Source organism: Ahaetulla prasina, chromosome 1 (genome assembly GCF_028640845.1).
Source record: "Ahaetulla prasina isolate Xishuangbanna chromosome 1, ASM2864084v1, whole genome shotgun sequence".
NCBI lineage: Eukaryota > Metazoa > Chordata > Lepidosauria > Squamata > Colubridae > Ahaetulla > Ahaetulla prasina.
This window is the reverse complement of record NC_080539.1, coordinates 317,154,736-317,178,219: the sequence shown is the minus strand read 5'-3', so window position 1 is coordinate 317,178,219 and position 23,484 is coordinate 317,154,736. Positions and strand designations below refer to the sequence as shown.

General features: G+C 37.2%; 2 protein-coding genes across 3 annotated transcripts in view; one reads left to right on the top strand and one right to left on the bottom strand.

Moving 5' to 3' along the window:
* SRP54 (signal recognition particle 54) overlaps window positions 1-11,068 on the bottom strand; it is a 44,661-nt gene extending 33,593 nt beyond the window's left edge. The window contains exons 1-7 of one of the 2 annotated variants that reach the window (XM_058162256.1): window positions 10,855-11,068; window positions 8,283-8,389; window positions 7,785-7,876; window positions 5,107-5,191; window positions 2,874-2,978; window positions 1,390-1,456; window positions 1,247-1,304 (exon numbers count right to left, since the gene is read on the bottom strand). In XM_058162256.1, coding sequence (XP_058018239.1) covers window positions 1,247-1,304; window positions 1,390-1,456; window positions 2,874-2,978; window positions 5,107-5,191; window positions 7,785-7,876; window positions 8,283-8,360 — 485 coding nt within the window. In that variant the 5' untranslated portion in view covers window positions 8,361-8,389; window positions 10,855-11,068. The remainder of the gene's footprint in view (window positions 1-1,246; window positions 1,305-1,389; window positions 1,457-2,873; window positions 2,979-5,106; window positions 5,192-7,784; window positions 7,877-8,282; window positions 8,390-10,854) is intronic. The other variant, XM_058162255.1, reaches the window with a different exon arrangement.
* Window positions 11,069-12,205: 1,137 nt separating this feature from the next.
* On the top strand, window positions 12,206-22,220 carry LOC131187724 (uncharacterized). The gene is made up of 8 exons (XM_058162260.1): window positions 12,206-12,357; window positions 13,784-13,905; window positions 14,850-14,988; window positions 16,521-16,642; window positions 17,856-17,966; window positions 19,370-19,476; window positions 20,915-21,005; window positions 22,089-22,220. Exons 1-8 carry the CDS (start codon window positions 12,261-12,263, stop codon window positions 22,200-22,202), a joined length of 903 nt encoding a protein of 300 aa, XP_058018243.1. The 5' UTR covers window positions 12,206-12,260; the 3' UTR covers window positions 22,203-22,220.
* Window positions 22,221-23,484: the final 1,264 nt, after the last annotated feature.

Below are 23,484 nucleotides of genomic sequence, written 5' to 3'. Positions count from 1 at the left end.
CCCCAGTTTACCCCAGTTTTTGGGGTAAAATTGGGGACCTCGGCTTATACTCGGATCGGCTTATATTCGAGTATATACGGTAATACATATAAAACAGCAAAAAAGAATAGAAAATTAATTCAATTGATGGCCTAAAACTTTTAAATACAAATTTAAAACCCCGTTTAAAACCCCTGATTTAAAACCCCAATTTAAAACTACGTTCACGCTAGTCCTATGACCAAAATTAAAATGCAACAGAGGGAGAGAACACTATAGGGCTGGGACATATAACAGAATATGTAAAGCACCTAATTTCAAATCATTTGAGCACCAACCATCCCGTTAGAATGTCCTGTTTCAAGCATAAGACTGCAGTTTTGAGCATGAAATGAGGTAATTTCAAACTCAAAAATTTTTCAAACCATTTCCAGAATGCTCTAACAAACCTACATAAGATTAGAACAATTACGTTTTGTGAAATTACGTCCTTGAAATAGTTTGAAATAATACATTTACTACCATACTGCTTTGTGGTAGTAAGAAAGGACTTGGAAACAAAGTTGAATTTTGCTCTTTTGAGACATTAATGTGTCAACTAAGTTTTGATATACACACAAGCACATACACAAACTTAAGAAGGCATCACATAAATATGGAAGGGAATAGTATGTCTTATTATTTCTTATTCCAGATAAACTGCTGAACTTGGTAAAAGAGGTATTTGAACTGTATTTTATTTTTTATTACCGTATATACTCGAGTATAAGCCGAGTTTTTCAGCACGTTTTTTGTGCTGAAAAACGTCCCCTCGGCTTATACTCGAGTATATACGGCTTATACTCGAGTTTTTTTTTTCTTTTTTTCACATTTTACTGGACGGAAGCCCTGCCGGTGCAGTGAGAGGGCGGGGCGGGGGAGCCGCCAGCCTTCTCAGCTGAGGGAGGGAGGGTTTCCCCAACCGGTAGGTGCCTCATTTCCCACCCTCGGCTTATACTCGAGTCCCCAGTTTACCCCAGTTTTTGGGGTAAAATTGGGGACCTCGGCTTATACTCGGATCGGCTTATATTCGAGTATATACGGTAATTTATTTGAGTTTAAGATACTTTGCTATTAAACTTTTTGAAGATCTCTGATAAATATTAATCAAAGCAATATCACAATAAAGTTCTAGCTTTATCCAACTATATCTATGTAGTGAACTTCTACAGACACCATGTCAAAAACTGGATAATCAATGTTTATATGTAATAGATATTATACATACCTCCCATAAAATGGAATTCTTGCTTTTGTGGCATTCTGTTTTAACTGATCAAAAGCACCTACAGAATACAAATATTGTTAGCCATGTAGGACATACACATCTATCAAAAAAACAAAGTAAGTAAAAATAATTAACCACTGCACCTGCTCTGTAAGTGTCTGCACATATCAAACATGTCTTCCAGCCTTTCTTCTGGTAATAATATGCCAACTGTTAATTTAAACAAAATCAAGACATAATCTTATAAGCTATTATTAAAAACACATTTTCATTTTCATTCATTTGAAGTTGCACATACAAAGACTGAAATATCTATCTTCTATCAGCTTCTTTAAGGTACAGCCAATTACAGAGCTATAGATCTAGTCTGTTTACTACCAACTATTGTTTACATGCTCTATCATGGTCCTTTTTATCTTGTCAACTTTGCAATTGTAATACGAGCAAGGTTTTTGTATTTTATTTTTAAAAATCTAATAAATTCAAGATACCTGAATTACAAAAGCCTGTCTTTCGGTAAAATTTGACCTATTTATTACATATGGCCAATGAATCATTTAGAAGTTGATCTGCATCATCAGCTATACATCATACTGAATTAAAAATCATATAGTTCACAATATTTTCAAATTTAAAAAGAATAGCCTTGTAAGGAGATAACAAAAATGTACTATGAACCTCAGTTTCTCAGAATACTTTTTTACATTTTATTTTAAGATGTTTATGTGCCTGTCAAAAACAATTTTCTCAAGTGATTTAGAATTACTGATATAACTTATCCCTCCAAGTATTCCTTTTTTGGAATGCTCCATTTCTCCTGAATGTGCCAATTCAATTATTCCAAGGATGGTCCTGCACATTTTTGAAAGTCAATGTACTGAAACAAAAACAGTCCAGGTGTTCAGGATGTGGTCCAACCTCCTAAACAAGCTTATTTCAATTTGAAACAAAAGATAACCATAAAACTCTTTTGTTTTGGGAGCTTAGTTTCTGGAAGTATTGATTCAAAATAGTCAGATTAGAAGGCTGGAAGAAAGATAAACTTTCTGAAAATGGCAAGATTGGCACATAACTGTTTAGTTATGTTTCAATATTAGATACTGATTTTGCCTATGAAATCCTTCCTCATATACCTTAGCCTTTAAATTTTGAAAATGTAACTCAATTCTTTTATGGTTTCAATCTAGCAACAAAACAGAGTTTTTTTAACTCTTTTCCTTCACGATTGGGAGATTCTGGAGCAGATCCAATGATGGGTTGCTACCGGTTCTCCCTGGTTCGGGAGAGCTGGTAGCGGAAATGTTGATGTGAGAGTGAACTGGTTCGCTCTGACTGTCAGCTGGGCCCTCCCGCCACCCCTGCGCTATACCTACCTTTATTCTTTCTTTTTAGCCCAGCTGAAAGGCTGGGATTGCCATGACTCAACTGTTCAGCAATTCAATGCGCGCGCGCGAAGCAAACCGATAGTAACACCGGTTAGAACCCACCACTGTGCAGATCTGACTACATATGAAAAAATGAAGCTCAACCAACTAAATGGAAATCTATTCAAATACTTAACAGTCCAGTTACAAAAGTCTATCTAAAAAAACAGCTATCATTACATATCATGTGGAATACACGATACCTTTGAGCACGAGGTTGTTTTGCCACTTCCTTGCAAGCCTACAAACATGATGATATTTTGTTTTCCTTTTGTGGGTGTCCAAGCTTTGACTCCAGGATCTACAAGCTATAAAATAAAATGCAGCATAATTTCCAGAATCACAAAATATTTACAAAGCCTTCGGGTTTTGTTTTGTATATTTTACATTGTGTATTTTCAGTATCACTTTTTTCTGCTCAGTTCCAAAAGTCAGAAATCAAGGTTATGTTATTCTACTTTCTGCTTCAATAACATACAGCCAGAGAGCAATGGAACAATGAACACCTCTGCCCTACAGGACACTTCCAGTCCTTCACGCTCAATATTACATTGAGGCTACTGGTAATGGCAATGGCAGTGCCTTTAACATGCAAAATAGACTGCCTTGGTTCTTCTCTTTGTCTTTAAGAATTTCTTAAAAGAAATACAAAGATGCCAATGCAGACTAACATTGACCAGAAGAAGCCAATTTGAGGAAGTAACAGTACAATACACCATATGCTAAGCGGGCTTATTTTAACTATGGATTGTTGATTGTTGAGAATTCATAGCAGTCTGGTGTACATATAATTCTAACTTACTGTGGTAAGCTGTGGTTTGAATGCAGTACTGCAGGCTACTTCTGCTGACTGCCAGCTGCCAGCAGTTCTCACCAACTCAAGGTTGACTCAGCCTTTCATCCTTCCGAGGTCGATAAAATGAGAACCAAGATTGTTTGGGGGCAATATGCTGACACTCTAAACCACTTAGAGAGGGCTATAAAGCACTGTAAAGCAGTATATAAGTCTAAGTGCTATTGCTATAAAACTCAATGTCTGGATTTCCGTACCATACAATCAATCAATCAATCAATCAATCAATCAATCAATCAATCAATTCAATTACAAAGAGTAATGTATAAATTCAACCAAAGTGTTTTTATGTAAACTTGTTGAGCCAGAAATTGTAATCTTTCTGCCATGCCATCTCACAGCACCAGAATGTCATTTTTATACTAATAAAATATAATAATTATTTCTCTTAACTTTTCAGCCTGATTTAAAACTACAGAATCAACTATTTTAGCGTTCAGAAAAAATCTGATTTGAGTAGTTGGACAAATGTCTTTAATTTTACTCTATTAGAATTAGCACAATGGGGAATTCTCTGCCACAGCTTTGGGGTCCTCATTGCATAAATACATGGCTCTATTCAGAACTGAAAAACTGGAAGTGGTGATCATAGGACAAAACTGACATATTTTCATTTTTCAAAAAAGGTTCTACATAACTAAATCTCAACAGGAAGCAAGGTATGGCTGAACTTATCTAACTCAGAAGTTAAGCAGGGTAGTGCCCAATTTCTATTTGGACAAGAGATCAGATCGCAGTTTGGATGACTGGCAAATAGCTATTTATGACCAGTTGAAGTGTCCTGAAATCACGTTTGTGATTTGTAAACTTCCCATCCCGTTTTCTGACAAGTAACATTAATTGGGGAAGCTGGATTAACAACTGCTTGACTTGCTTAACAACCACACGATTCGCTTAATGACCATGATAAAAATGGACATAAATTGGGCCCAGTATGTGATGACTTGTTTAATGCCCTATTGCTTAGCGATCAAACTTCTGGTTCCAATTGTGGTTAGAAGTCGAGGGCTATCTGTATTAAGATGCATATGTTCACTGAGACATCGCTTTTATAACTTTTTCTCAATATTTCCCTCAATTTCCAGGGCTTTCTACACAGTTTAACTCAACGTCCCAGTGAACAAATCTTTAGTCAAAAGAACACAGATCTGGGAGAAGAGATAGCCAGGAGGAGGAGGGAGGGGTATTTGAAGCATCTCTGAAGTTTTAAGTGTAAGCAAACTGCCAAATGCCCAGTTTTTGTTTAAATATAAATTCAGCAACCAGCTGTAAGTTATTTCATTCAGCATGCCATAATGCTGTCATTGGAAACAGTCACCGAATGGTTGTATGTTGAGGACTGCCTGAACTGCTGCAATGCTATGAAGCAGATGGTTTCAATCAATAGTAAGCCTTATTAATCTTATGCATACTCCATTATTGCAACAGATTCACTTTAAAATGGCCATGCATTATTCACATAGAAACATGACTATGAGATCTATAAGAGGGCTTGGTTAGATATTCAGTTAAGCGAATAAGGATGCATAAAATGTTTGCCTGTATTACAGATATAGGTTAGAAGACAATTATTTTAATCTTACCTTAACAAGTTCTTTAAAGACAGCATGTTGGATCATTTTTCTTTTGTTGAGTCCAGAAGCCATTTCTTCAAGGTCAATAGCAGATCTATGGTTGGAAAAAAGAAAAATTAATATGAGGACTTCAATGTCCCTTATATTAGTGACTGAACTAATATAATTTATATTCCACTGTTAGACTGAGGATCTGGGGTGAGTACTTAATATAGAGTGAACTATGCTATTCCTTAAAAATCCTTGAATATTTACTTTATTATTTCATATGATGGTAATTATCTTCAAATAAGACAAAAATGTTCCCTCAAATCAAGATCAGTTTCTGATCACAATAAAATCCGTGTAATTTTTATGGCAACAATACAGAATTGGTTGGCTATTGCTTCTTCCAGCAGAGATTTCTACTTCCTACTTTAGCCTGTAATCCTGGAGTCTCCTGAAAACCTCTCATCCCAGCTTCCCTACTTTTTGATATAGTTCGATCAGTGTTTTCTAAATTTAACAACTTTTAAAATGTGTGGACCTCAACTTCCAAAATTCTCCAGCCAGCATCCTTTTCATTTTTTTTCAGTTTAAGCAATATTGCTTAAGTGGAGCTCTCTGTACTTTCAAACTGTATATTCCAGTTTCCTATTTATTTTCCTCCAGAAGATTGGCCCAATGTACAACCAATCTTATCTCGTCTTCTTTCTCAAGGAAGAATTCTGATTTTTAATATTAGTTTTAAATACTACTTACCCTTCTTGAAATTCCGTAAGTAGTGTTTTGCAACATATAGACAAGTTTTGGTCTTAGGAAAAAAATACAGGCATTCCTTGACTTACAATAGTACGTTTAATGACGTTCAATCCAGGGGTGAAATGCTACCGGATCGGACTGGATCGGGCGAGTAGGTAGCGGAGTTTGGTTCTGGTTCGCCGATCCGGTAGCAATCGCTGGCTGGCCACGCCCCCGAACCAGTTTATGGCCCGCAGTCCAGCCTTCGCAACACCGGAACACCGGGAAGGCAGCTCGCCACCTGCTCACCCTTGGGTCAGTGGCCGGGGCCCATTCCCCAAGGGCCCGGAGCCGCCACCTTCCCCAACCGGGTCAGGGAATGCACCATTCCACAACTCTGGCCTTTCCCCGGAGCCGCTGCCCGCTCTTCCTTCACCCACTTGCTGCCCGCTCGCCGCCTGTTCGCCCTTCGCCCAGAGATACCTCATTCCCCTGAGACTCCGGAACCACCCCCTGCTTGCCGCCTGCCTCAACCAGGTCTCGGAATGCACCATTCCCCGACACCAGCCTTGTCCCAGAGCCGCCGCCCGCTCTTCCTTTGCCACGCAGCATATACTTACTTTCTTCCAGTGGCTGGCTGCCAGGAAAGGCAAGAGTCCAAAAGTTAGAGTCCCTCTCCTTGAATCTGCCGCCGCCATTGCTGCATTTTCCATGCACCAACTGCGCAAGCGCACACCCATTTATTTCATTTATTTATCAGCGGCAGGTTGGGTGTGCGCTTGCGCAGCCAGTGCATAGAACAAGGCGGCATATTCAAGGAGAGGCACTCCGGTAACTTTTGGATGCTTGCCTTTCCCGGCAGCCAGCCGCTGGAAGAAGGTAAGTATATGCCGCGTGGCAAAGGAAGAGCGGGCGGCGGCTCCAGGACAAGACTAGTGTCGGGGAATGGTGCATTCCCTGACCCGGTTGAGGAAGCGGCGAGCAGGGGGCGACTCCGGGGCCTCAGGGAATGGGGCATCCCTGGACCCCGGTCCCTGACCAAAGGCGCAAGGCGAGCAGGCGGCGAATGGGCGGTGAATGGGCGGCAGCTCTGGAGAAAGGCCAGAGTTGGGGAATGGTACATTCCCTGACCCCGTTGAGGCAGGTGGCTGCTCCGGGGCCTGGGTGAAGGGAGAACAGGTGGCGAGGGAAAGGGAAAAGAATTTTTCCCCCCTACTGGGTTCTGTGGGCGTGGCTTGGTGGGGGGGTTGTGACTGAGTGGGCATGGCTGTGAGTGACATTGAGTTGGCTACGCCCACTCAGTCACAGGACACACCCACCCACCAAGCCACACCCACAGAGTAGATAGCAAAAAAATTTAGCTTTCAACCCTGGTTCAATCCACTGAAGTTATAATGCACTGAAAAAAAGTGACTTATGACCATTTTTCACACTTGCAGCATCCACATAGTTATGTGATCAAAATTCAGACACTTAGCAACTGACTCATATTTATGATGGTTGCAGTATCCCGGTGTCATTTGATCACTTTTTGTGACCTTCTCGACAAGCAAAGTCAATGGGGAAGCTAGATTCACTTAACAATCTTGTCATTAATTTAACAATTACAATGATTCACTTAACTCTGGCAACAAAAGTTGTAAAATGGGGCAAAATTAAATTAACAAATGTCTTACTTAGCAACATAAATTTTGGACTTAATTGTGGCTGTAAGTTGAGGACTACCTGTACAGTAAATAAAAAAAACAATTGTTCAGCTGAACATACTTATTTTATTTAAAATTGTATATATGTAAAATTAAATACGTTATTTAATTTTTATAAAATTGAATTTATTAATCACAACAATTGAAAACTTTACATGTCCGCCCTTTTATAGTGATAAGCAACACTTACAAAAGAAATAAACTTAATACTTCAAGATAGAGATAAAACAACATTATTCTTAATTAGCTTGGTTCACTTACTTGACATTTTCTCTTAGTTGTTTCACCAGCTTAATGTTGACATCAGCTTCCAATAATGCCGTACAAACTTCTTTTAGCATAGCATTTAAAACCTGTACGGGCAGAGGTACAATACAATTTGTAAATTTAACTATAATGTTTACAATTTATCTTTCCAATGAACATTTTAGATTAATATTTACTGGTTGGAAAATAATACAGGAAATATGAAATTTCATTTGGTTAAATCTGGTAGACATAATAGATTGAGAAATAGATAAAAATTTCAAAAGAAATTAATGCATAAGAAATAAGAATATTATATCTCTGTTATAACAATCTACTTGGCAAATGGCACCAATTCACTGAATCCCTTCCACTGAATTTCACATAATTAATGATGTATGGAATCTTTACCCTATTACTTTAATATGGGGGTTTTTTCTACCAAATCCAAACTGATAATAATCTTTTCTATGTAGCTGCCTTTATTGTATCTCACATGAAAAATTTACATACCTCTTCATTGATAATGGTAGCATTGCTCAGGGAGCGCAACGCTGAGGTAATTTTTCTCCCAAGATCTGCTAAAACCATCTTGACAATAGATTCAGCTCAAATATGATCTGAAAAAAGACATAATATAATCAGTAATTAGTAGAGAGACAGTTGTTCCCTAAGTCTCTTCTGCTCCTGAAATTTCAAGACTCACTGTTCCAGTCCCCAAAGGTTTTATGGTATATTAGGAACAATGACTTTTGGGACTTCAGTACCCAAACACGCCATAAAATCTTTCGGAACATTGAAAGAAGTATAAAATTAATCCTCAACATTATCATTGCCATCGTCCCATCTTTCATTCAACCAGCTGGATTCATCCTCTTGTTAAAAGCTTCTTTCAATAAAGAAGAACACCACTCTTTCAAGGACTAGGACAAATGTAAGTTAATATAAGCTAAGATTGCAACTGTATTTTAGTTTAATGATTTTATTATCTGTATTAGAAATATATACCATTTTAAATTTGATATTGGTCCTACTCAGTATGTGTGTATGTGGGGGGGAGAGATACAATAGATATATAGATAGATATAGCTATAGATAGCTATAGATATAAAACAAACAGATTGCAAGGCCTACTTTTACTCTACACAGCTTGTACTATCCAATATACCGGTATCTTGACTCTAGAGCTATCAAATAAACCGCTGCAATCATTTCCTATGGAATATATAGAAAATATCATTCTCATTACAGCATGAAACCTTAAAAAGCAGCAGACAGTATAGATGCTATACTTGCAGCACTGTTGACAATTTGGGAGGTAGACTACATTGGTTAAATTGGAGGCTTTCCCTTCTAGTTTCAAAAGTAACTTATATACTTTATGGATTAATTCAATTTATATGGCTGCCCAGGCAGTCTAGTAAATAAACCTGTCTTCTGCCATTAAGAGCTTTATAGGTGATAATCAGCACTTTAAATTGCACTTACTGGGAATCAGTGCCATTTGTATTGCTTTAATGTGATTTCTCCCACTCACCCAGTGATGGAGTTCACTTATGTTCCTTACTGGTTCGCAAATGTGAACACGCATGTGCGTGCTCACTTTGCGTACACGGCCCTATGCGCATGTGCAGTAGTCACGCATTATGTCTGGGAGGGTGGGTGGAGCCCACTAGTTCACATGATCCAAACAGAACCGGCTGAATCCCACCACTGCACCCACCCACCCCTATAGTTCTGAAGTGTAGTTATTGGAGAATCTCTTTATCATCCTCATTAAGAAAACTATGGAGAACATGTCAAATTGCTCAACTCATTTGGTTAAAATAATTTGACAGTAATGTATGTCAGTTTAAAGAGAAGTAAAGTTCCCATTTCATCAGTTTCTAATTCCAAATATGTAATCTAGCATCTGTTGATCATATTTTTTGGGGAAGAAAGTAACTACTCCATGGGTTATTTGTTTTTATGACTTTATATCCTGTTAACTAGTACCTTTTTAATACCTGCAAACATTCATTGAACAAATATGAGGATGCTCATCTAGCTGAATAATTAATCATTAGGATTGCTTATTTAACTGGAAGAGACTAGAAGGAACTATAGAGAAAAAAATGAAATCAGAATAACTAAATTTCAGCTATAATTCTGTAACACTTTTAATTAATATCTGAGAAAGGCTTCAATGCAAGCAAGCATTCTTACATTCACTGCTAATTTTAGCAAGCAATATGGCGGAAGGGAACTGTTCCATTTGCAATCTATTACTATTTTGTGAGCTGCTTTAGGAGATGAGATATAGTTTAAATTCCCATTTTACTCATTTACAGGATATATTTAAACTAGCCACACATATAACAATAGTAAAGAGCTTCAGATTAATTGCAGTTGCCCTAATAATCTGTTGACCCAACTTCCTGAATTCAACAATTAGGATGAAACAATTTGATCGTGTGAAAATGTATTCAAAAACATATTTAAAGAATTACACAACTTGTAAAATATTGAAACACAAATATTGGATGCATCTGAACATAAACCAAAATAAGTAAGTAAAACTTGCCCAAACATTGAAATTAAATATCAGCTTGGCATAACTCCAGGTGCAATCCCAGTCCCTGTAGTTATCGTATATCTCACTATGTTGTACACGACCAGAAAAACTAATTGGATAAATCATGGTTCAGTTAAGACGGTATGTGAAGATAGCCAGTATACTGAATAAACAGCTCAGACCAGTTTTTGATCGCCAGTTTAGACACATGTATAAAAGGGGAGAATATTCCATTCTTCTTTTTTTAAGGACTAAGAAAAGCACCCAGATTACTTGATGGCCACCGAGGATTTCAATTAACCCCTGAAGAGGCTTCTTGCTCCGGTTCAGCCAGTGCAACTTGTGGCATCACTGCAAAAGCAGGATCTACATTTTTAACTTCCCAGGATAGCACCTGTGTTTTCCCTCCGCCCAAAGCTTTGAAATGGGTACTTATGCAAAGGGACACAGCTGGAGAGCTGTGTCTGGAGAGGTCTCACATTTGCGGACTCTGGTTACCGAAAAACGACCAGCCTTCCACACAAATCTTACCGAGAAACGAAGCGGCGGCCTAATCTGGCCCCGCTCGGAAAGCCACACAACAGTCCGGGCCTCTTAAGGGGGTCCTCAGAAAGCCGCTAAACCAGACTGGGCACCAATAATCGGCTCCGATCCCCCTCCAGCATCCAAACAACCAGGAAGAGTGTCACGTCACCACTACACCAATCAGTTAGTTATCATCCTTCCCAAGGCAAACTCGGGCATCTGCTTCCGGGTCATCTATCTGTGAGAAACGTCCCTTTTGAGATAGAAGAATAATATATACAGATATAGAAAAAGGAAGAGGTGCGCATTGGCTTCAGCTTTCGAGTATCCGTTGCCTTGTTTGAAAACGGCTGTACTGGATATCCGTAGAAATATATTTGAAACAGGACAGCATTTTGCAAAACCGGTTTATCTCTCTCTGATCAAGCAGTACCCCACACAGTCTCAATAATTTTAAGATGGGTGGATTTCAACTCCCAGGATTCCCCAGCCAGGTGGGTGAATTCTGGGAAGTGAACTTCACCAATCTTAAATCAGCTGCGGTTGAGAACTGTTAAAACTGTTTTAACAGTTTTAAAACGGGGTCTCCAATCTTGGCAACTTTAAGACTTGTGGACTTCCACTCCCAGAATTCCTCAGTCAGCTTTGCGTTGAAGTTGAAAGTCCACAAGTCTTTATTGGCCAAGTGTGACTGGACACACAAGGAATTTGTCTTTGGTGCATTTGCTCTCAGAGTACATATAAGAAAAGATACGTTCGTCAAGAATTCTAAGGTACAACACTTAATGGTAGTCATAGGGTACAAATAAGCAATCAGGAAACAATCAATATCAATAAAGTTGCCAAGATTGCAGACCCCTGGTTAAAAACATGAGGAGGAAAGCAGTAAGGAGTTTTGAACTCTAGGACCCAATTTCTGACTAGATTTCATACATTTCCGCAAAACTATGTTCTGGCCCAGATTCATAGTGATGATTTTTTTTAAAAGTCTTTTAGCACAATTCAAAGGTAACGTTCAACTTGCTAAGTTTAGCTTTTCTTTTTTGCAAGAGGCAACCTGTACCGCGGGATGAAACCAATGATAACTCAACATCGTTCGGAATCATTACGCCAAGGGCTGTATTCAAAAACAGCAAAACCGCCAGAGAAAACGAGGGGCGGACGCGATTCTTGAAAAAGCGCCTATTGCCGTCACCGTCTTTAAAAAAAAAAAAGAAGAGGAATACCAGGATGTTCTGGGAAGACTCATTATATTCATAATCCCCGGAGCAGGGTGGGGGTGGGGGTGGGGAAATAATGGCAGTTACTTTTGCGCATGCGTTCAAAGCCGAGCGGTCGAGTCTGACTTATCTAGGCATAGGGAGCAAGATGATAGAGGCGCGCTTGCGCGGTACCTTCAATATCAGGTAAGGATGGATTTTCTATCGGCTCGCGAAGCAGTGCTGAACGTAATAAAGGGTGCGCGCGCCGGGGAGTTGCCTCGCCTGCTGCACTGGCTGAGAACATCGAGTAAGCGGAGTTTCTTCTTATGCGTCGGATCCCTCCCTCAACACTTGAAATAGTATAACGTGGGGTTGCCAGACAGTTACGTGTACTCTTTTCTAGGATACGCCTTTCCATTTCCCCCCCCCTTCCATTTTTCCTCTCTTTCCTATACTCAGAACGTTTATTTGTGTTACACTTCGCTTATCTGCCCCTTTTTTAATCATTGCTTTTGTTGATTCGGTTACGGGACTGTTGACTTTGGGAAACCGCATACAGAAACCTTACTCAATCAGGGGTTTAGTTTAAACCACACCAAACATGCTGAATCAGATTAATTGGTCACTTGATCCAATGTATTGTATTCTTCAGCGACTCTCAGAAATCTAGAAGAAAGATACGGCATCCTATATTGTTCTCCAGTAAGAACACGTGGAAGCTGGGCTGCCTTTAAAATTCGTTTTGACATAGGCGTTGTGATGGATTGCCGTTAAGACTTAAAGGTGTCCCACTGGGTTGGTTCACTTTGCATCTGGTTGCTTGGTATAAAATCTGTTCTCTCTGTAAAAGCCATCTAAATGTATGATCTTTGGTACCCCGTTTCCCCCCAAATAAGACATCCCCTGATAATAAGTCCAATAGAGCTTTTGAGCATATGGCAATAAGGCCAAGCACTTATTTCAGAGTTCAAAAAAATGTAAGACAGGGACTTATTTTCGGAGAAACACAGTATGTATCCCACCAAAAAATTTTTTAGAATATATATATATATATGTATTAAGGCAATTGTTTATGTTACAATCTTTGGGTATCACTTGAGCAATCGTTAGATTACAATTGGAGGGCAGTGTTGGTAATGAATTTTGAATTTCTTTTTTTTAATTATTATTTTGCAATGTTGTGTAAAGAATTTTTATCCCAGGAATTTCCCCTTTTGGAGGTGTCTCTCAAGGATCAGTCTTGGACACTGTTTTTGTTGTTTCTTTGGGTGCTCTGATTCCTGATCAACATTTCCAGCATCACTGTTATGCTGACAAGTCTATCCAGTCTTTTCTGACCCTTGCTGGCAAAGCATGATCAGATGTAATGAAACATTTTATCAACATTTCCTCTTAAATGCCCTTTTACTGCCTAATGCTGAATATGAATAAAACTGAGATGGTCCTGTTTTGGCCCAATAGTCATTCCAGTCCATTACTGAGTCTTTCCTTGTTTGTCTTCAAGGCTGCTTTATTGGCCCCAGTTTATTTTAGGTCTTACATTCTTGATTGATAACTAGCTGACTTCATGCCTGTTTACTGATTGTACAGCTAGTGCCATTGTTTTTCTTTTGATGAATGTTTGTAGAATCTGCACTTCTAGGAATCTATACATTCAGCAGCCAAGTTAAATAAAGGTATTGCCTTGAGTTTCACATGATCATTGCAAAATCTGTTTTCCCTGTTTTTTGCAGATGACTTTGATGAATTTACAGGCAATAATGATGATATCATTCTCAAAAGTATTGCTGAAGATATTCGACATCGTTTGCCTGTTGGAGCAGTGCTCAATTCAGAGCATAATGCTCTTCAAAAAGTAGGTTTTGTTATTTAACCTTCCCATAAACGTTGACAAGTGATTTTTAATTAGAATTTTTTATAAAGCCATCAACACTTACGACTTTGTTGTTGATGTAGTCCAACAGAAGGCAGAACATGGATCAAGGTTTAAAGTAGACATTTGTGCAGTAATATTTTGGGAGTTGAAGTATGGACTTCAACTCCCAAAATTCCCCATCCTTCCTGGCTGAGGAATTCTGGGAGTTGAAGTTCACACATCTTATTGGAAGTCCACAGGGAAGTAGCATCAGTGGTTGCCCCGTCCTTATGGAATAGCCTCCCCAAAAGATCTAGGCAGTCCCCTAATTAAATTTTAGGAGGACAATAAAGGCTGGTTCTGCTAAATGGGATTTAAATTGCTTGCTAACTTGATTTTACTTCAGTGTGATGGAGAATTATTTTAAAAAAAAATTATTTGTGAACTAGATTTTTCAATTTTGGCCTTTTCAACTTGATTTTACGGAATACTTTATGTTTATGGTGCTTAATTTTTCCATTTCATCTCTATGCATTTGTGATTGTGAGTCATTCAGATATAATGGGGACCATGGTGGCTTACATTGTAAGACGCTGGGCCTGCACACTGCTGAGTTGGCAGCTTGGCAGCTCAATTCCCGTGAGCGAATAAACCGCATAGGGACAAGAAAAGAGCCTCCCCGATTCCCTTCCGGCATTCAGGTGTCCTGTGGGGAAAAATAACACCGTCTGAAAAAAATCCTTTCACAGAGGCAGCCAGTCACCTCAGTGATCCCTGACTAACACGTGCTATACACTAAATAAATAAAATCAGATATGATGGATTATAATTTCTATAAATAAATAACATAGAAAATGTATGATTATTGAATTTCAATGGCAAATAAACTGATGTGGGAGAAAATGGCACAAACGTTTATCAAGCGTGCCTTTTTTCTTCTTTAGCTTCATGAGCAGACAGTACCCACCATTCATGTTGATGCTTTCCTTTATGATGATGACTGTATTGACTCTTTATGTGAAGAAGGAAAGATGAGCAGAAATTATTGTCTAGCCTGTGGCTCTCATCAGACAGCACCATTAGGTAAGCAGTTATGTATTGTAATTTTTTTTACCAAACTACAGCATTGACCTGAGTGTTCCCTTACTGTACATCAGGCCAATCATTTTGGGCTGGAATTTGTGGGTGCTTATATAACATAAATATTATGTGGTCTTGCTTGTTGAAGAAATAGCTCTTATGGCAGCTAAGCCATGCACAAAGCATCTTTTGATTAGAAGGCAGCTGATTAGGTTGCTTCTCAATAAATAGGTACTTTTCACTCTCCAGAAAGCTTTGTAGCAATTTATTGTAACATTGCATATTTTTAATCATGTAGTTAAAAAGGTATTACATCCCTTTTTATTTCCTAAGATTGTTGAAGGACTTTGCTATATGTTTTTACCTTATTGTTTGTAAGATTTCAGTTAAGTTTTTGATTCTCAATATAAAATCTAAAAGAGAGTCTAGTCACTAAGACAAAAAGCCTAATAAGTGCCAAAGGCAATATCAGTAGGTAATTAGTACCTGCGTGTGCTCATGATCACATAAGCCTGAAGAATAAGAAATTGCATCTGCTTTAAGGAGACAACTTCTAAATCTGATGCAACCTTTTTAACGTTTGGGTTGAAAAAAGATAAATGGCTTTTATAAATACCAGAAAAACATTGTGCTTGTATGTGATCCAAATTTTTTTTCCAAAATATTTTCAGATATACCTTTTTTCCCCCTGAATGATTATGAATCAAGAAATTGTGATGATGATAATTATTTTCAAATTTCCAAATGACAGGTTAATTAGTTTCCAGAGTGGTTAAATATGAACAGGTTGCAATCTGGAATGTGTTTCAAAGTCAGCATGCTAAATTTTGTTTTTATGCTCACTTAATACAATGCAAGAAGGGAAAACACAGCGCCACAGCTGTGATCATCGGAGCCTTTTTTTTACTTTTCTAAAGCATTTTTTTACTACCTATTCGCCTGAGCCAGTAGTAAAAAAATGCTAAAAAATAAAATAAAAAAAAAAGTACCGAGAGTTGCGGGTTGCTCACCTGATCGTTCGAACTTTTTAAAAACATTTTTTACTACCATTTTTTTTACTACTATAGTAGCTTTTTTTACTACCAGTTCGTGTGAAACGGACCAAACCGATAGCATTTCACCCTTAACGGAGCTGAACTGGGACAACGTCTCGCATGCCCACAGAGAGGGTGCTGTGTGCCACCTCTGGCACACATGCCATAGGTGCCATCACGGTTCTAGCTACTCAAAGAACCATGTCCATAATGTATTCCATTTAAATGCATATATACTCTGTTATTTTTCAACTGTATATATATATGAGGCTAGTAGATGCTAAACAGATCCAGATACTAGATATGGCGAACCCCCTTCAGGTCATATTCATCCATTGCTTTTTGAAAATTGCAGCAGAAATGTATAATATCCAAAATAGGCTTGGCAATATTGTTATCACTACCTAAATCGAAAGTTTAATCCAAGTTCTTCTAATCTTGTGTTTCGTGCTGGATGCTAACCATGGCTGCAACGCACTTTGTTTTATTGTTGTTTCCCAGAATTCATTTCCCATTCCTTTTCCCTCGCGGAACTGAAGTTCCTGTACCAGGAAGTATTGCCTGACCTGACAGGGAAGGTTCTGGTTGACGTCGGTTCCAGGCTTGGAGCAGTCCTGTTTGGGGTAAAAGCTGCACCAGAAATTGGTTGACAATGTCTCTGTTTTCCCCCTCTCCTTTTGCTGTTAGTTACTGTCCTATGCTGCATAATAATATTTAAGCAAATTTCTGGTTGTTATTTTTTGAACCTTAATTTGTTATTGATTTGCTGGTTGTTGTTTTTTTACTGCTTGGTTTGCTTCTTACATATTATTTTGATATTTGATTACTGACATTACTCAACTTGAATATAATTTTTGGGATGCAAAAGTTGGGGCATGAATCCCCTATTGCAGGAACCAGCATATTATGGTCATAGTATAATTAAAGACACAAATAACCTCAGAAAAAAACAGGCTGTAATCATCAAGCTCTACCCTTGAAAAAGAAGGATGCTGGTCTTATTATTTGCATGCTTTTAGAATTAACTAATCTCATGTGCAATGGTGATATTTCTGCTCTTGGCTTAAGAAACTATTTTTAGCAAGTAGAAGCAGAATCAGTCTTCACATTTATCCTAAAATAGAAAACGTAATTATTGTTTACATAGTTCGAAAGTAATAATCTTTTACAGGTTGAAGTAACAGAATAACAGAATATTCTGGTTTAAAAATAAGTATTATTCAAGCTGAGCTTAATTTGTCTTGACTACATAAATATGTTCATGCAGTCTTCTCAGACGCTGCGGAGAAGTGGCTTGTAATTGCAGCCTTCTGGGATGATTCTCCTCCCCTCCCCTCCTCAATTTTCCAGTCTAGCGCAGAGCCCTTTTATTCCTTGGAGTCCCAATATTATAAAGTTTACATGCCCCTGGACTCCCAGTGATTGTGCTTAATTCTGCTGAAAATTATTTTGAAAAATATGTTATTTTTTATTGAGACAGAAATAGAAAATTATTAAATGCATGAATATTAATAATGTCTAATTACTTTTATTTAAATTGGAAGGTCAATTCAATTAAACCAAAGCAAATTTAGGGACTGTCTGGAACCTATCTCTTTTTTAGGGTCTGGCTCCAGCAAAGCATTCAAAAAATGGATATTGCCTTTATTCCCCCAAAATTAGACATTTCCTAGGCTGCCAGGTGAGCATGTATTTAGCATAGTCGTCATTAATAGGGCCTGCCCACATTTTGAAAGCAAATTCCTACAGATAAGCAAAATTCAGATGCCTAGTACAGTTCAACTCTGTATTCCAACCCACTTTAGCGACGTCTCAGTTTTTCTGCTTTTATTTTAGGCCTACTATTATAGTTCAGCATCCCAGATCTATGGAGTTGAAATGAATGGAGACTTTTGCCAGTTGCAGGAAGCTATCATTTCAAAGTATCGATTTGATGACAGAATAAAGGTGAACCAATACATTTGATTGCTTGGTTTATGTATGGAAGGGCTGCAGGTTAGCATAATGTTCTTTTTATTAGTGCAATATTATCACAGTTACTTTTAATGTCTCAAGCAAGTGACTTTCTAGTAAATATAGCTGAAAGTCAGCTGAGCTTCATTTGTATATAATTACCCTGTTTCCTCCAAAATAAGACATCCCCTGATAATAAGGCCAATAGGGCTTTTGAGCGCATGGCAATAAGGCCAAGTGCTTATTTCAGGGTTCAAAAAAATATAAGACACGGTCTTATTTTCGGGAAAACACGGTAGTGAAAACCAAGAGGAATATAATAAACTCTGGATAGGTTTAATATTGAAGAAACCTTGTAGCCATCCAAATCTTTTGTCTACCTAAGTTCTTATAAGGACAATTTCTGCACAGTAAATAAAACATCCAGCATTTTTCTAACTCGCATGTGTTACACTTCCCATGTATTAGCTTATCATTCTGATAATTCTGTAAGGAAGCAAATTTTCACACTACTGTACATTCTTATGTCAGTGTTGCAGCTGTGAATTGAGGAGAAACTGAAGCCAAGAATGATCAATTTCCTTAACATTCATGGCCAAGATGAGAAATTTCTGATTCCTACCTAAATTCTTATCTACAATTTGATACCAGCTCATATGAATATAGAAATACAGATTTTGATATTTTGCAATAACTTTAATCTTACAATTTTCTTTAATAAGCACAACATTTGACCATCTACCATTTAAGAGTGTGTGTTGGGTTGAGGTAGTGCTGGAGATCCAAAATCAACAAGAATCATTCTACCATACTCCTAAAGTGCTTTGAGATATATGCAGTGTACTAAAGGAATGCCGAGTAATGAAACAGCAGTAGGTTCCATTTTAAACAATGTTCATAATATGAGTGTATCTTGGATGCAGAGTACAGGCTTAGTTCAGCTACTTGAGAAGAGAAGACAGAAAGTTCCCTCAACCCACAGACTTGTTTTACTAAGCATAGGACAACAAAGAGATAGATACATTCCTCTTATTGTGTCTTACCATTTTCCTTATTGACAAAACACTCCTAAGTTAAACAGAGAAACTCCAACAAGCAAACTTCATTTCTCTGTTCACTTTCAGTTCTGTTTCATACTTATGGCACTGTGTATCTCACAGCTTGCTTACTACATAATTTTTAATTTCTTTATAATACAATGATAAGATTAATAGCAATCTACGATATTGGAACATTTTTTTTCTAATGGTCAGGAGATGAGTCATGTATACTGATTCAAGTCTAATAGAAGGGTCAGAACTAGATGATTTTCCTTGATCTGAACATTTTTTAAAAACAATCTTAAATATTATCATATGGTTTTTCATTTGAACCTCTGCAAAATTAATTCTCTTTAGGTGATTAATGCAGATATTTGTACTCAAGCTTCACTTCTTCAAAATGCAGACGTTGTTGTAATGAATAATGTCTTTGAATATTTCCTTGACAGATCAGAACAGGCTAGGTAAGTTCTCTTTGTTCTGGAAATCTCTAGAAACACTAACACCCAACCAACTATGCATATGTTATTGTTCTTTAAAATCCAAGCCAGTATATAAAAATATAATTGTGAAAACTGATATATATTCCTTTGTGGGGGGTTTTTCGGGATACAAAAACATTCCAATTAAAGATAGCTGAATAAAAAAGCTCATGAAACCTATCATTTCCCTCTTGCTAAGGCTAAAACTGGACACTTAAAAACACTTGTGGCAAATCCAATTTTTTTTTTTTAGTAAATTTGTAATTTAATGTATTACATTTCTCTCTACCAAGTGAGACTAGTTTGGGCAAAATGAAAATCTGTCAAAGATCAGCTTGCCTTTTAAAATACATTTTGAAGTCATTCTCATGTTTCATGAACCTCAACAATATGAAACATGATTTTCATGCTGTGGGTGGTTGTAGTGTAAGTTATGTAAGGTTACCTGCTGGTTCAATGTGCTTGATTTACTTTATTTGCTCTAATATACAAAAATAAATATTAAAAGACATCAAACAGAAAAAAAGAAAATGAGAAGAGATTAAAGTAGTTCATCAGTGTGCTTGATAAAGAGATAGGCCACATGGATAGTTTCAACAAAGGAAATGAGAAAAAGTTAAATTAACCAACATGATACATTTCAATCACCATCAACCATATTAGGTAACAATTCTTGAAAAGATGATCCAAGTTCACTTGAAAGATTGAGAAAAGCTTCCATTCTTTTATTGAAAATTTCTGAACTAACTTGCTGATATAGTGAAAAAAATGTTCCAAGCCATAATTTGTTTTAAAGTATCATCATTAGATGGATGATCCTCACCTTTTTTTCAATAAAGAGAATAAGGAGCATTATTTAACAGATTTAAAGGTTATTCCAAGTGTTCTGTAAAATAATGTCCTACATCTAACATTACATGATCTGCATCTACTGATGCAGTACCACCAAAGATCCCCTATTCCAGCAGAATAGATCTGAAATTCTCTATATAGGGAAATAAGAAGTTATTCGTTGTTAAATGCTGCCCCATTAGTGGAATGACACAGTTGGATAGAATCCTGTATCTTCACCAAACAAGGAGATAGATTCCCCCTTTCTCTATTACCACAAAGTGTTTGTCATAATTTCATATTATAAAGTAAATCTATAGATGTGTAAGGAAATAGAATCCAGTACAAGATCCAACTTGATCCCATTGTTCCCAATAAGCTATGATATTCTAGAAGGCCAAGTTATTTTTCCCATATTATTCAGTCTGTAGAGGTCTTTTCTTGTTCATGCAGCTCAGGCAAAGTCTTCCAAACATTTAGAAGCTGCCCATCTCCCTCACAGATCAACACTTGGTATCTTGTGTTATTTCATATAACAGAATTTTTGGAGGAATTGCTTTATAAGAAATTTACTTTGTTTTACTCCTAGAGCATGGAAAATCATAAGTCAAAACGTAAGAAAGCCAGGGTCTTTATTAGTGACTGTCCCAAACCTTGAAAAGTCTCTCTCGGAGCTTCAGGTAAAGAGCTATTTTTCAAACTATTTACATGGCAAGATTTTTCTTGGTGTTTTAGATAAATCATGAATTAACTATAGTTGCTGAATCATGTTCTACTTATAAACATTTGCACACTGTTTTCACTCTTGGAGGTAACTTCATTGTAATGAATCTAGGAGATTGATCTTGGGAGATGGCTTTGAGATGCACCATTTGACTTAATCTTTCACATGTTTGCAACTCACTAAACAATTTCAGGAGGGACAAAAAGGAAAAGGGCAATCTTTTTCAACTCTCCAGAAATCTCAAGCTGTAAGCGGCCCCCAGGGGTAGATCCTTCTCTGTGGGGGCTCCTACCCTCTGGAACGAGCTTCCCCCGGGCTTACGCCAAATACCTGACCTTCGGACCTTCCGCCGCGAATTAAAAACATACTTATTTATTCGCGCGGGGCTGGCTTAAATTTTATTGGTTTTAAATTTTATTGGTTTTAAATTTTTTACTAGTAATTTTTAGTGGGTTTTAGTTCATGTTCCAAAGTTTTAGGCCAATTATGTAATAAGTTTTTTAATTCGTATTTTAATTGTATATTACATTGTTTGTTTTACTTGGCTGTACACCGCCCTGAGTCCTTCGGGAGAAGGGCGGTATAAAAATTGAATAAATAATAATAATAATAATTGGTAGGAAAATCAAGGGAATTATTTTATCAGGATTGGGAAAAGCACATTTCTAAAGCTTTCTAAAAAATTTCCTCTGAAATTTATTCATCGCAGAAAGCTGCAACCATCACTTAAAATTATTATTTTATATGGTTAGAATATGTTTCTAAACTTTATGGGAAATCTCATTTGTATTTTCTTCTCCCTCCTTTTAACTGATTTGCTTATACAGAAACAGCAGCATTGTAAGATATAGAAGCATATTTAAGTTGGCTATGTAGGTATTACCTACACTAGTCTCATTTCACAAAAAAATGAGATGTTATCTCATTTTTAGATGTTATTTTTAGATGTTATTCGATGTTACTTTGCTTATGTACCTTCAGCAGTTCTGAAATTTATGTATTTTATGTGTTATAGTGAATTGTTTTAATTTCTTTTCAGGTGGACATTCAGCTCAACCAGTGGGTGGAAGCAGTACCAGTGCAATATGATGAATTCTTAGAAGATGCTGATAGAGAAGCACTTGAACAAATTTACTTGTACAGAATTCTATAGCATACAAAATATGCAAATTCACATCAAGTGCTTTTTAAATAAAAAAACATTTTAAAGAATGTTACAGTTTGTTAAACTTTGTGTTAGGATCTGCCTTTGAAAATAATATGGAAAATTAGTGATGCATTTTTGGTAAATAAACATTGAAGGTATTAAAACAAAAATCTCCTTGGTTTATTTCTATGGAGGGTTGCTAGTTAAAGAACTGGAAAGCCTGCATTTGCCATACTTTACAACATATTGTTCCTTTTCTTTCATTTATATTTTTTCTTTGCATTTAAACACGTGGTTCGTAAGTCGTACAATTGTTCCAGGATTTATTTCTTGCCTACATGAGGTACATGTTTTCATTACAGCATGCATCTTTGATTAATTTCTTAACTTGCAGGAAAAAATGACAGTATTTTAAAACTGCAAATTATTGGTGGTTACTTAAATTATCTTGATGGCACTGTGTAGATTTCCTCTTCTTAGAAGGAGGAAAAAGAGGCTAGGAGAAATTCTTTCATGTGCAATACAATATGCCCTACATGGAAAAGAAAATAATAAACACTGTCCATAGAAAATTAATAAAGCAGTAATTGGCTATTTTTTAAAAAAACCACAGAAGTAATGCAGCTCACTTATCTTTATTTCAATTTTATTTTAAATCACTCAGTTATATAGAGTAAAATAAATTGTTCTGTAATCTTGAGTGCCATTGTTTCCCAACTCCAGTATCCCATTGCCAATTTATTGATTGAGTTTCTTTTATATTATTAGTGATACTACAGAAGCCTGAAAAACAATTTTAGCATCTTTTGCTCCTCAAATGCTAGCTTAAAATTGGATAGAAGATAGTTTTCTTTGAGGAGGGGTAGCACTGACGTTACTTAGTTTGGGTAATGAAACATCTGCAAGAAAACAACCAAGCTTAGAGAGCAGCAAGGATCCTCATTTCTTTTGTTGTTAGTTGCGAAGTCGTGTCCGACCCATCACAACCCCATGGACAACATTTTTCCAGGCCTTCCTGTCCTCTACCATCCTCTGGAGTCCATTTAAACTCATGCCTACTGCTTCAGTGACTCCATCGAGCCACCTCGTTCTCTGTCGTCCCCTTCTTTTGCCCTCAATCTTTCCCAGCATTAGGTTCTTCTCCAGTGAGTCCTTCTTTCTCATTAGGTGGCCAAAGTATTTCAGTTTCATCTTTAGGATCTGACCTAAAGATGGGGACTGCAGCCAAGAAATTAAAAGACGCTTGCTGCTGGGGAGGAAAGCTATGGCAAATCTAGACCCTCATTTC

Bases quoted from the DNA above. Each gene is read 5' to 3' on its own strand.
- LOC131187724 (XM_058162260.1), top strand. From the start codon at position 12,261: ATGGATTTTCTATCGGCTCGCGAAGCAGTGCTGAACGTAATAAAGGGT. The intron at 12,358-13,783 runs GTAAGCGGAGTT...TGTTTTTTGCAG, and splicing joins GCACTGGCTGAGAACATCGA to ATGACTTTGATGAATTTACA. The intron at 17,967-19,369 runs GTGAACCAATAC...AATTCTCTTTAG, and splicing joins GATTTGATGACAGAATAAAG to GTGATTAATGCAGATATTTG.